Below are 15,199 nucleotides of genomic sequence, written 5' to 3' on the forward strand. Positions count from 1 at the left end.
TGTACAGCTACAAGAGGCAAAGACTCTGACTTGAGAGCGAGGTGAAATTCAAGTCTCAAGAACAAACTCCCTCTGCCCCATCCAAGGGTCATTGAACATTAAACTGTATTATTAAAGAAACATTCAGAAACTCAAACAACTTTATTATATAGGTAAATAAGTATACTTATGAACTTTAACAGAAAAGATGTTAAATAAAAAGCTAAATTTACATTAACTACAAGTTCGCAAATCAAGTTCAAGAAGAACTGGCAAGAAACTCTCCGCCACTCTTTTTAATCAAACAAATTGTTTCAGCAAATAAAACCCAAGAATTAGGATCATTTAAATAATCATAAAATTTATCAAAAACGCTTTATTGATTAATTTATGATTAATAGTTAAATTTAATAATAAACGTCAAACTTCGCTTGGTAGTTTGTTGTATAAACGAATACAATTTTAATACGTTGCATTAATTCAATAAAAGATATCCTTTCACATATGTGAGACTCGGAAAGATTGTGAGAAATAATAAATCACGAAATGATACTGGCGTTATATTTCTCTTTAAATTTAATTATGCAAGCACGAAGCAATTACCTATGCATCTTGCCCATGCTATGCAGATAGGAGAGGCCGGTTAGCGTCTCCCGGCACATGTATGCGATTTGAATTTCAGTCAGCGGCCCAGTTACGTGGTAGATATCCTGAAAATAATTTATAAAGATTTAACCTTGTATAGGAATGTTTACTTGGCGGAAAGTCTGAAATAAATAAGTTTGATCGAACTATGACACCAACTATCTAGATATTGATATTTTACACCTCACAAAAAAAGATGTGAGGTTGTACTTGAAGAGGCGGGAAGACTGTGATTTTGTTTAGGTAGTAATTGGAAATATTGTATCATTTGTTGTTCAAATGGGTAAATTACAGTTTTCTATAGTTGTCTTTTTATGTAGTACTCAATTTTTTTTATGTTTCATATACATTGTTTAAATAAACATAAATATGTAATCTGTTTTGACTTTCTGTATAGCCTTAGTGTTTTCTCTTAAGCCCTTTTCAACCAGCTCTTATTTGATCAGCTACAAATCATTATTAACTACCCACCTGCAAACTTCCTCCACCACAATACTCCATAGAGATCCAGAGCTTATCTCTGCGCAAATAGGAGCCATAATACGCTACGATGTTCGGGTGACGACAGTCCTTCATCATCAGTATCTCTTGCTGGATGATGGCGAAGTCGTCACCCGGCTCCAGCTTGATCACCTTGATGGCAGCAAGTTCACCGTTGCCATTGAGGCGTTTGGCCTGAAATCACAATTTCGTATTAAATATTTATCACCAAAAAACTAAAATATACTTTACAGGCTTCTGAAATAGAGTAATCACCTTATTAGAAGCCTATCATTAATCGGTTTCAACAAAATTTATTATTATTAAATGTCATTTTTATAAAACCTTCCTCTTATTCATAAGAAAAGAGTTTGTCTTACTCTACTATAGTTGAGTAAGACTAGTTCTATCCCTATGTATCATATCATCATTATCAAATCATCTAAACAAAAAATGAGAAAGAGACGATATAGCATTATTTATAAACAAGCAGGTGACTGCTGAGACTCGACTTACTAGTTTGAGCTATAAAAGTTTTTCTAAAAAAAATTTTATCTAATTATTATATATAGTGTGCTGAATATATTACATAAAATTAATCAATGCATTAAATAACTTAACGGTAGTCCCTAGATATAACTGAAAATAGAACAAATTGGTAAAAATCTAGGTCACAATCACTCATTATACACGCTCGATCGTCGCTCCAACCTGTGACCAAATTGCGCTCCGCTACGCTACGCTACGTTCGCGTTACACGGTCGATGGATACGTGATGTTATGAACATAGATTAATTGACAGTCGATTCGTATCCCAGTGAAACAAATATAATTAAAGACTTATAACTGAAGATATCAAACATTTATTTATAAGATTTAAAAATCACGTAGATTGCCCCAAACTTCTAAGGCTTCCCATCATCCCATTTGTCCCATTCAGAAGAACGGGTTTTGGCCATAACTCACCGATATTCTGATTGAGCATTCTGATAAACGAGCTGGGTCTGGAAATCCATAGTTTCTCCCCTCACACTTTGAAAGCAAATTTCCTTGAGTTTTCGGAATTTTAATTTTGAAGTGAAACTTCTTCAGGCGCATGAGGTTTTTTTTACGGAATACGGAACGTCACGAAGATGTATATCTCTCTCTATCATAGTTTTGTCGAAGAAAAGGGAAGGAGCTATTGAGGCCGACTGAGCGATTCGTTTATTTGTTACATATTAGAACTTTAGATGGAAATTCTGACGCATAACGTCTTGTGCAGTAAACGCATTAATAGTCTGTATTAATACATTTATATGTATTATAAATAATATATAATTTATTTGCTTTAATATATACTATATGTGGATTATAAATAAGTACTTATGTGTCACTGTCATATAACGGTGAGTCGGATTCGCAAATCTAATTGAGCGAGGTCAGTGACCCACATATGCACCAATTTACTTTATACGAGTAGTTACTAGTTACGACTCCTCTTCAAAGATTATTGTTTTAAGATTACGATAGTGTTAAACACACAATTTATAAAAATAAAATATGTTTATTTTGGAATATAAGATACAGGTATCACTTATTCCACGTGATTAAATTTGAATGGGCATCCCTACTCATCGGCAAAGAAGGCAGAGGATGAGAAAAAAGCCGGCGTAAAAAGCTGTCGGTACTCTTTTAAATAAATAAGCATTTTATACAAAAAAAAGCAAATCATCAAACAACACTTATTTTAAAACAAATATCGCAAATTAAGTAGAAATAGCCCGTTTAGCACTAGTCCGAGGTCCTTTTATAATAGGGCAAGATATTTATTAGAAATATCTGTCTGTCTGTAGCTGTATTTGCTTTTGGATTTTCTATACTTGTACTAACAATTGAGAATTCATTAGACCTGTGTTGGCCTAGTAGGGTTCAGCGTGTGACTCTCATCCCTGAGGTCGTAGGTTCGATACCCGGCTGTGCTTTTTGTCTTTGTGCGCATTTACCATGCGCTCCAGCCTCCAACGGTGAAGAAAAATATTTTCAGGAAACCGGCTTGCCTTAGACTCGATATAGAGGACAAATTTTTGTTTTTAATTTATTTCATTATTCTTTATTATTCAAGATGTCATATGGAATATGGTGAAATGGTTGCAGCTCCTTACAAAAGTTGTCTAAAAAAACTTGGCGATTAAAAAGAGTAGCGGACAGTTTATTGCCAGTTCTTCTCTTCCGTTCTACGCCCTTGTATTTGAACTGGCAGTAAATGTAAATTCACAATTAATTTAATTTTTTTGACGTTCATAAGTATATATGTTTACCTATATGAATAAAGATATTTTTGTTTTGTTTTGTTGTAAACTAAAGATTACATATTCATCGTCATTCAAGATTTTTACAAGGCGTGGTGGCAATTTAAAACTCGATGTCTAGTTCAATTAAACTTCTACGAACGCCGACTCTGAATCAAGGTCATACTGACAACCCTATTGTCCTTGGACAGAATATAATACCTTCTACGTGGATTTAGATAAGCCTTGGTCACGATGCACGCGATAAGCGAAAGTAGATAAAATGTCACGAATGAGATAATATTGGCAGAGTTGTTTTGACCATTTTTTTAAATATTTCAGGATGCCAATTGGGCAGGAGGTCACCGCAGACACTCGCAATAGAGGGCTTTTAGGGCAAACCTTTTAAGAATTCGTACGCTCTTTTCTTGAAGGACCCTACACTATGTAGTACTGTGCATGGATGAAAATGCCTTAAAAGGAAAGGCCCAGTTGTGGAACGTCAAGGTGATACGGATGGTGTTTTGTATTCTGCCTTGACGTCCGATGATGAAACTCAGCAAGTATTAGTCCGAACAAATCCTCTGAACACTCTCCATGGTAAATGCGGTAGAAGATGCAGAGAGACCCCACATCCAAGTGATTACGCTCAGAGAGTGACTGATCGTCGTATTAGAAAGGCAAAAGTGGGGCATGGTATATGAGCTGGGAAACACTGCCTGCGCAAAAACGGAGTGTGTCAGGCACCGAAGGGAAACAAACATATGGAAATTTGAGGCCCAGACCAAAGGTTGTAGCTATTTAAAACCGCATTGAATAATGCCCAACTGTTTTTTTAGACAAATAAAAAAGTAATTTGACAAGCTTTTAAGCCAAAATTCCAATTAAATTTATTCTATAATCCCGTCTAGTATTTCAACTGAATGTTGGAACAAAGAGCGTGTTGACTTTCAAAGTGTCCTACATTTTTACAATTCGAGTTTCATTACAGAGGCTTTTTCATATAGCAACCATATCTTTTGTCCTTTATTCGAATAAGGTACATATCTAGGATATAAAGGTAGTGGATTTAATCGTTTGAATTGTGCTGTGCTGGTGTATGATGAAGGATTTATTATGCACAATTACCACTTTCAGTCTGAAGAAAAACATAGTGAGATCGAAAATTCTCAAAATGAGACAAAAAATGCTGATTACTTCTTCCGTAGTGATTCATGAAACAGACACCAACCTGAGGTTTCTATCTATCTATATAGAAGTAGGTCGTGACACGTTTCTTCTTACTAGAAAATTTCTACTTTAAAGAGTTTCTACACATCTCTGAAAAGCCAACAAGGCACGCACTAAAATGGGTGTCTATGAGCTGCGGTTGCTGACTTTAATCGCTGTCCTGAAGACTTCTATGTACCTATATTTTTTTTAATACGTACAAAAAATATCCCATATAAGATAAATAACGACAATCAATCAACTGCATATATGTAAAGAAAATTTGCGACCTAGGACACTGGAATTGACGGTGAAGTTCTTCTTTATGATGACTTGTTTAGATCTCCTAGATTATGAAAAAATAAACTACACAAAAGATGTAATATTTAATTTTTTAAAAATCATAATTTAGTAGCAATTAGAAGCATACTTAAATTTTTTATCAAAATTACATAATTGCTCGCACGAATTTCACTTAACCTATATACACTAACTCATTACACACGCCACAGTAAATACGAGCTACAATAGACTTTGTTCTATTAAAATTGGGTCTAGATTTGTTTGCACGTGTTATTTGCTTAAGCAGACGGCATTTAATACAAACAAATTAGGTTAATTTAAAGTACTTTAGGCTCAGTGGATAGAGTAATTAAATCCCTTACATGACTGGATTTCAAAGTTATTAGCAAAAATATTGTTTTGTCAAAACAGTATGGAAAGAAGTACAAAGGTATACAAAATATTAAAATGAAAACAAAATTTAAACACGCATACATACGCATACATAAGAATATAGAGAAGGCACGATAGAAGAAAGGATTCGAGAGAACGAAAGGAGAACGCTACGATTGGACCAAGAGGAGACCCACGTCGAAGCTGTAAATTTTAAAAAATAAACTAAAAATAAATGAAATCTCGTATCACGTTGGCTTTTTAAACTCAAAATTCCAGAACTGACTTCCATACATCAAAAACTTATTAGATTTTGACATTCAGAATAGCCTTGCCCATAAGTTTAATCTTTATCGTGAATGAGACGCAATTACAAACAGTTAATAAAATATTATTTAATAAGTAAATGCGAGGCGTTGAACTCGCTGAGTCAGCCAAGTCTGCAGGGGGATTAACACAATGCCAATTGTTACGCAAGGCAACAACCCTTTAGTAGTAGTTAGTTATATTGTACTATTTTCTATATGAAATTTTAAAAAATGTAGAAAAAATATCGTGAATATCATGAATAATGTCAATGACTCCCAGTGGGGGGTCTTCCCTGGGAGATACGACCTCCCTTTATTAAAAGAGTATACTCCTCTTCCAAAGGCCGGCAACGCACCCACGTAGAATGGGTCTCCATGGGCTACCCTTAATAACCCGTAGGCTCGTAAGCCTATAAATAAAAAATGCTAAATTATCTGTGTAAACTACTATGAAATACTTAAAATTTACGTGTAAAGTCAGGTCAGGCAGCTAGTACACTATAAAATTAGTGTCTAACAAAACCGCTTGTGAAATTTTAATTAAAACCCCAGACATATTTCTCCACCCACCCATATTTTATTGAATTCTATTGACACCCTCCACCGGTCGCGTCAAAGCGTCGCGACGTATGTACGGCGTTGTCAACGCGTACGAATCGATAACTGTTCTTATGTTACGATACACATGCATAAAAGGTGAGGAAGGACGGACTTACATATTTATTTATCAAAGTTAACCACATCTTATATAATATATACAGTTGTTACAAGCTATCTTTTCTGAAATACATGACAATTAAAGTAAACATAACCAAAAAGTCTCGATAAGTTGGTAGTGGTAGGGAGGAGTGATGGCAGGAAAATTCAGGGTCTGACCAAACAAAGACAGTTATATGGATCTCCCTAAAGCACTGACACAAGCTGAGGATAGAGCGTGGAGGCAGGTACCGATACCGGTTAGGCTCAAGACAAGCACGACCTACAGTAATTAATGAACTTTGCGAAGGAGATATTAACTAGTCTAATTACTTTAGCACACATGCCAAACAAAATTCTACCTTAAACAACTAAAAATAGTTTTAAGTTAAAAATGAAAACATACAAGGATATACAATAAAGGGACAAGGACAAAATCTGACATACATCACGATGCGTTAAGACTAGCTGTAAACTAATCACAGTCTTTTGTTTTACCATCTCAGTGCTCTGGGGGAAAGTAATTTCTTGTTATAAATAAAAAATCTTAAAACTAATGAACATATGTTTATAGCTTCCTTAATACCCATATCAGATTACTCTTATCTTTTAAGTAGACCGTTCAGCAGCTGTTGGTGTCTTCTACAGAGACCTTCGCCATTAATACTGTTAAAAAATAGATAGATTATTTAGAAAAAAGGCAGTTCAAGAAGTAGAATAAGCGACATTAATGTTCATAGAGATAATAAATTATCATACACATTTAATAGTTGTGTCATATATAAAAAACTGTAGTAAAAAGTATTTAACATTCATCTAAACGTTCGCTGTTTTCATTGTTAAAATCAGTAACACGATTTAAGTTTTTAAAGTTACTTTTTAGAAAATTTTAAGCATATCGTAGTACATCATTAACATTAATCGCAGCGCACCCGCCGGCCGTCTGAAGTGGCATTACACCCTACAGACTGCGCTGCGTCAACAGACTCGATGACTCTTAATCTGAATATTGCGAGGGCAGACTATACTATCTACTAACGTACACAGGTTCATAAACTTTTAGAAAAAACCTTTTTGATGAATGAAAGTTTTATCTACTTTATAAAATATATTAAAAGTAAGTAGTATTTCCAGAAGGCTTTCAAGGGCGTTGCCTTTAAGTTTTGTAATGTCTCACTATCATTAAAAAACTCAAACATAACCCAACCTTACTATTTAATTAGCATATTTTTCGATATTTTTAAACATTTACCAAGTTATTATGTAATTCGCAAGTCTATCATCTATCATCAACTTTGGGGATCACTGGCTTGAAGAATACTTGTCTAGATAAAGCCTTCAATGTTTATATTCATCTAGAGAAGAATATTTAGTAGTTTAGTTATACAGGAAGATTTATAACATAAGATTTGAACGAACTTCTATTTTCATATATGGGATAAATACCTTAACCATATTGGTGAAACTTGTGGACTTATTCGGCGGACTGAGGCCAGGCAACATATATTAATATATGTTGTGTGTTAGTATATGGATCCGATAGACGTTCTCCTGTAAACGTCTTACAATCAAAAAAATATCTAATAATGTAAATCATTATCGGCTCCACAGCACACAAATGTTTTTGAACCGTTTAGGAGTTTAATTACGAACACATGCACAGAAAATCTATAATGTATACCAGCTGTTTATTTGCTGTATAGAAAAATAATTAAGATACCGAATGCAGCGCCATCTAGCGAGCTGATTTGTGAATCCAAACCATTCAGGGCGCCATCCAAACGCATACAAAAAAAATCATTCTAATTGGTCCAGCCGTTTTAAAGATGCTCAGTGACATACACACGTACATAATATTATATATAACGTTAATAATTATACTTAGTGTACGTTAGTTATCTCCATTATTTATTTCCATTACTTTGTGTAGTACGTACTCATTACGGTAGTATTAGTAATTAGAGAAACAATTCAAGCTTTTTATTATATTAGGCAACCTCTGTTGCTATGTGTGGGGAGGAGTGAGTGGAGGCCTGAATTGCTGCTGCAATTGGCGAGAGGCGGTACATGACTGGGAGCTGGTTGTTCATTTCGGAGGCGAAGACACTTTGGATCGCAGAGCCAGCGGAGTCAGTGTGTAAAACAACCTTTCACGACCTTGGACATCGCATTTGAGTCATTACCACTGGAAACCGGATTGTCCTACGCTATTATCCAAACAATTTTTAGACCTAAATTTTATCTACATGACAAAGCATCGTCCAACATATTTTTCCTGTGGCACCAGGCTTGAATCAGGCACATTTTATGCTTTTCAATGGCACTCTGTGGCGATGTGTTCGGTTGATAAAAAAAATACTAGTCATATATCATCCTCCTTGACTATGAACAATATACTATGTTATCATTACAACTATTAAACTATAGCCTGCAATAAAAAACACATTGACGTAATAATGGAATTTAACAATAAGAACAAAACACTTGACATGCGGGACACGTCTGCTACGCATGTGTTATTATATACATTGCGTTATATACAAGGTCTTATATCGTTATAATATGACTTTAATTTCCTCTTCTACGCTATACGACTTTTAGGAACTTATGTTATTGAGAGGTTTAATAATTATGTTTTATTCAACTCCGCGTTAAAATGTAATTTTAGATTTTAAATTACTGTGATAGCTTGTTTATTCATTTAAACTTTATTACATCAAACGAAAAAAAATAACATAGATTATTAGGTAGCTTTATTGCTAACAAGCAATCTCTTTCAGCCAACCCTAACGAGGAAAAACGAAAATAAAAGTAAAGTTAAAAAATTATAGAATATTAACTGCCAATTTTAATTTAAGCCTGCTTATGTTATTAACGTGAGAATGTTAAGTTATTTATTAAACGCGATTTACAACTTGGTAATAAGTTTTGGTAAATTTGTCGTCTACCTTAAAACAGCTCCAAATATTTCTCTACATATTTTAATCACGCTGCAATGGTGTACCATGCAACAATGTGGACCCAAGACCCTTTAGACCCAAAGAAATTAATTAAAACATCGTGATTTGTAAAATGAATGAAAGGTACACATTTTTGGCTTTTACCTAACCTTACCTAACCTTTCTTGTATCGTTCTTTGAATTGTTGAAATTTTGTGAATTACATGAGGATCCCACTGGGAACTTACAAGATCATTTACATCATGCATATAATATATACTATATACATATAATATTACTTGAGCTGTTTTAAGGCCGTGGTGTGACAAATTTACCCAATTTTTTGTTCGAGAAATTCAGAGCTATTTCGTCAAAAGTTCTTCATATGTTTATTCAGCATGCTGCCTCAATGTGAAAATTATGATAACACAACTATAGTGTTATGATATATTTTATATATGTATATAAATGGTGACTTCATCTTATACACAATGCACTACTAATAGCCAAAAACCTATCAGTGGGACGAATATAACACAATATTAAGTCAAGAAGTACGACTCTATCGATCTTAATTGGAATAACTAATTAAAATTCCTTATAAGTGGTTCTAAACTAAATATAGAGTTACTTGTTGCTTAACTAAACATGATGTCCATCATCATTGATCTATACTAATATTATAAAGAGGAAAGATTTGTATGTAAGTATGTTTGTAACGAAAAGGCTCAAAAAGTACTAGACCGATTTTAAAAGTTTCACCATTTGAATGCAACATTATCACTAAATTATAAATTAAAAACAAACCAATATTTAAAAAAACATGTTTAACAAATAAATTTCCACCCGCGCAAGCTGGGCCGGGTCGCTAGTTTATAATAATTTTAATAAAATCTAATTAAGCTGGATGTTCTGAAAGAATAATATTTTGGCTACATGTCTTTACAATTTAGAATATTTTAGAGCTTTATTTAGTCCTCTGCGTCCTCAGCATGTATGTATGTTTACGATCAATTTTAAAACGTTTTGAGATAAGACATATTATTTGTCAAGGTTTCATGTAAATTCGATGAAATACACTGACTAATAACTATAATTAATTGTTAGAATTGTTAATGCCAAGCCCGCCTCGCACGGTGCAATGGATATTAGCGCGTCGCACATTATACGTTATTAAGTGTTTGCATTAGGATACGTTTGAAAGGATAGGTGCAATAATTGATATATTAAACTTAATTTAGTACCTAAACAAGGTTTTAAAAGATTTAGTATAACCAATAAAAAATACAGAATTTTATATTATTCATCCTTTAGTTATAGATTGGTACAGCATTACCTAATTTATTATTAGTGTTTGGTATCGTTATTTTATAGAAAACAACATGTGTGCACTTATATACACGTGTTAGTTATACATCTTTTGGCAAGTTAGGGGAAAATAAAGAGAGATTTTTTTCACAAGAAACCGACACCCTGAAGTTCGCTATAGTCAACATTTAAGTTTTAGCAATTGTTGGTGACGTTTTGTTCTACAAAAGTCGAAAGATATTTTTTAAAGATATTTATCTTGTTACAAGAAGGCCAAAGAAGTACAACTTCAAAAACTTAAATTATTAATTATATTACAATAATACTTTTCTTTATAATTATAATAATTGTTTTGCAATATTCAGTCGTCAGTAGCTAAATCCATTTTAGTGGTATTTATCTAGAGTTATTTAAAGATGCTGTGCCTATTTTATATGTATATCTACACAAGTGCTCGCATAGGTCCAGTTGTTAAGGTACGCAGGTTCGATGACCGGCAGCAGCGTGTCTCACCGGTCGTACAACTATTTTAATTGATCGATAAGATTTATAACCCTTCTTAATTGTTGACTTACAACTGCAGTTTGATATGAATCATTCAAGTCTTAAGACTTGTTAATAAAATTGTTAGATTACTAGTGTAGTAGTTACTTTCGTCAAAAATATCCAGCCTTTTATAATTATGTACTCAATAGTCATTATTAAGTACGTATTTCACATATACGCATATATTATATCTTAAAACATTTATCAGTCTTAGGGCCTGTTTCACAATATCCGGATAAGTTCCAAATAAGCTATTTGTTACTTATTTGTAGGATAAACAGTATTTTTGCGTTTCACGACTGTCAGATAGCGCTATTTGTCATGAAATGCCTAGTATCTTATTCGGAACTTTTATCTTTCGAATAATTTATGTGTTGCATAGCTATTTGACACTTTATCCATACATTGTGAAACAGGCCCTTAATCTTACTGATTTTGATTTGATTTGATTTGATTTTGATGAGGTTTGACAGGTCACAGGATTGTAACTGTTTTTCAATACAAGTCGTAAACGAAATAGCTCATACATCTTGCATTGATTTTTAAGTGGCATAAATACTTAACACTATTAAATTTCAAGTTATTAATGTTGTTCAAAAATCAATACAACAAACCATGAAATAAGCGTTAATATCAACTTCCTTGTATTATTTCTCCCACGAGACAAGACCACGATTGATTGATCACACATTATTATGACGCATTCTTAGTCTTTTAATAAAACAAGAATTGCTTTGTAACAAGTGTCAATAGCTGTTATTTGAAAAAAAAGCTTTGATGAGAATTTATGAATAATAAACCATTACTAGTAGTGAAAGTAGCAGTATTATGGAAAATCAACATAATAATCTATAGACTTCGTGCAAGAGTGATTATAGTCAAAACAAGTTTTCACAAGTTCAACATATTAAATATAAGCTTACAACAACCAAAAGGAAGACTTTTTTCTATGTAAGAAAACCTTCAGTCTTGTAACATATGTGTAATAATATCAAATTATGCCTTTTTTATATATATAGTCACATAAAAAATAATCACTCTCTTTTAAACCAAAAATAAGTAAGTAAATATATTTTATATTTAGAATATTTCTTAAATAAGTAATATTTAAAAATAAGTTTGAAGCCTATTCATTTGGTTGTTATTAAAAATTATAAGCCAAAAATCTAGTGCAAGACTGAAAGTGTGATTACAAACACAAATAGAAGACAACATGACTCAATGATTATGAATCATGCCTTAATGGTCTACTGAACACAGCCACTGGATATGAGGTAAAACTGCTTAGATGATAATATTTCGCTGAAATTATTTATTTTCCTATGACAGCTCTTTTAGAAATAATGGGTGCATTAATTCAGAGTAACATTTAAAAATATTACAAATCTTATTAGGATCAAACTACCTAACTTTTAAATTGTTCCCCTGCAGTCTTGGCACTGGAAACTGTATGTACTTGTTCAGTTTAAAACCATTATTGATATAAGCCTATCAGTAGTATATAAATGCATAATATTATTTATAATGTAATGACATAAGAAGCCCACTTTTGAAATCATATCAAACTAATTATTATATTTTTTTTTGTTCTTTTACTTTTTTCATCACAGAAACAAAAATTCCTATAATATTAATTGAATGCTTTATAAGACTTAGAACACAACAAAAAACATATCATGTGATGATTTTATGCATGTAGGTTCTTATCTAATTACATAATTTTAATAATATTTTATAAATTTTATATCATTTATACTTATAAGTTACTTACTATATTTTACTATACTGTTTAATACTTCTACTAATAGAAATAATATTCTTAAAATTTAACAATTGAAAAGAGGAAATGACCTAATTTATAATCAAATATGGAAAATAGATAGGTAACCTTTATTTACAAACTAGTTTCTATAAGTTCATAAAAGCTTATTTAGTACTACACAATGATGAATCTAATCAAGCCATTTAGGTGCTAAAAAGGTACTTCATTTGAAATGCTCAATTTGGATAAAAAAATTAGAATGTTTTTTAGGGTTTTTAAGATATTTCTATTAAATATATTATACTATTAAGTACTTATATTATTTTAAACCATATATATAATTTTAAACATAAATAAGTCCTTATTGATGTGACTTGTGTGAATTTTAAAAATTTTCACATTAGTGCAAAACTAAAAATAAAATATATAAGTTTATTAGCAAAAATGAATGCATGGAAGTGCCTCATTAAATAATTACACTTAAAATGTGAATTAAGTAAATATAAGATATAGGTGTGTGAATGTAGTTCAGTTCAAAAAAGTCAATAATTATATAGCGCAATAACTACGTGTTATTTATAAAATATTGTGATTCCTGCAAATTTCGTCTAATGATTTAGCTTTAAATTTGGTCATTTAATAACGTATGCAGAAAGTGATATAAGCACCGTTACTTTTAAAAGAAAGTCGTGAATCACTCACATTCCTATCGTAAGGCTTTTAAAACGCGGCGATGAAGAGAAAAAATAAAGGTTTTAAGCCCCCTACCTTGTAGACATCGCCATAGGTTCCCGAACCAATCCTTTGGACCAACTCGTATTCATCTTGTGGATTCCTCCTTGATATATCGGAACTCAAAACACCACCACTATGCGCCATAATCAATAGAAAACACTAATAAAACATTTATTTACACTTTCATCTCATTATTCACATAATTGTTTCACAAAAACGTCGACAATTTAATAATTTTTCAACACAAACTTGACATCACCCTCCTCATCTTACTGACGTATCGTATGTCTGATTACGATTTTGACTTTTAGATTTAAGTTGTTCAAGTGTAAATGTTAATGTCAAGACTGAAATGACGTTTAAAATGATAGATTATTTTTACACCATAGACTATTTAATACGAAAATATGACTGTGTTGAGTTTTATGATCGTCGTTGTTTACCACATCATATAAATACAAGTTCTACAGTCTAAGTTACAATCTCTCTGGGGGCTTAATCAAGGCGGCTTAACAAAAGTGCAGTTGCAAGTTGAGAAACAGATTTATATGTCGACCTCCTACATACACTATTAACTAAACCCCCTGTTCCTTTTTTTTAATGGTAATAGTTGTAACTTTATGGCAGTCCCGTGTTCCTTAAAACCTGACATTAACGGTAAACAAAAATAATGAAATGACAACTCCAAAATATTTTTTTTTTCACTAAAGTTCTCTCATCTCTAATGTGCGCTCTACACTCGCCCGCGAATCGCGGCCGTGAATCGCGGGCGCGATTCACGCCGTGAACTTCGCGTTTTTATGTGTCTATCCACACTCGCGAAGCTTCGCAGTCTCGTTCGCGGCCTAAAAGAAGATGGACGACGACGACGAGATAATATCGCGTCCTATAACTGGACATTAGTAATTCTCCCACAGGTATATCCAAAATGTCACTTATCCGCGTCCTGGCATCGTGGATCTTATTTTTAACTTTATGGTCCTTGTGTTTGGACTGCCAAAGTATTGGTTGGGATTGAAAACACTCAATAAATTTTAATTCAAGTTTATTATTCCACGTAGTACTCATTTAAAAAAAAGAACATTGCTTAGTACGCAATAAATAATGCACAACCACTTGTGGAGTCTTCTCAGCTACTGCGACAAACTGCGAGTGTGGATTGTGTTCGCGTTCGCGCGCTGTGAACCAAGCGCGAACCTTTGTCGCGGGACAAAAAACCGACACCGAACGGGGAACGGCGCGAAGCGAAAACGCGAACGCGCGAAACCATCTACACTCGCGTTTCGCGGCTTTCGCAGCCCTTCGCGCCGCGAGTGTAGAGCGCACTTGAGAGATTGGACAGAACGCTTGCGTCCCTTCCAGTATTCTAGTCTTTACTCGTTGCCGCTCCGCCATGAGTGAGGCGTATCAGCGATATGAATATCTTTCAATAGTAATGAAAACCGACAAGCTCTAGAGAACTATTTAGATCCAATATTTGTTTACCAGAGAAACATGATACAGTAAACTTCTGTATTAATTTGGTTAGAATTCAGACTGCACTCCAAGTTGTTGTTATGTAATAATAAGTTAATAAGTTGGTGTTATGGCGAATGCGAGGCTCAACTGCCATTAACAGTAGAAGTGAAAAGAAATTAAAGAATAGAC

The 15,199-nt window shown here is 33.2% G+C and overlaps 1 protein-coding gene across 6 annotated transcripts in view; it reads right to left on the reverse strand.

Annotated features, from left to right (window-relative positions):
- LOC110999385 (mitogen-activated protein kinase kinase kinase kinase 5) overlaps positions 1-13,844 on the reverse strand; it is a 31,948-nt gene extending 18,104 nt beyond the window's left edge. For 4 of the 6 annotated variants that reach the window (XM_045629672.1, XM_045629671.1, XM_045629670.1 and 1 more), the window contains exons 1-3: positions 13,586-13,844; positions 1,096-1,299; positions 583-689 (exon numbers count right to left, since the gene is read on the reverse strand). In XM_045629672.1, coding sequence (XP_045485628.1) covers positions 583-689; positions 1,096-1,299; positions 13,586-13,696 — 422 coding nt within the window. In that variant the 5' untranslated portion in view covers positions 13,697-13,844. The remainder of the gene's footprint in view (positions 1-582; positions 690-1,095; positions 1,300-13,585) is intronic. The other 2 variants (XM_045629674.1, XM_045629673.1) reach the window with 1 other exon arrangement.
- Positions 13,845-15,199: the final 1,355 nt, after the last annotated feature.

The sequence above is a fragment of the Pieris rapae genome, chromosome 9 (assembly GCF_905147795.1).
Source record: "Pieris rapae chromosome 9, ilPieRapa1.1, whole genome shotgun sequence".
NCBI classification, from domain to species: domain Eukaryota; kingdom Metazoa; phylum Arthropoda; class Insecta; order Lepidoptera; family Pieridae; genus Pieris; species Pieris rapae.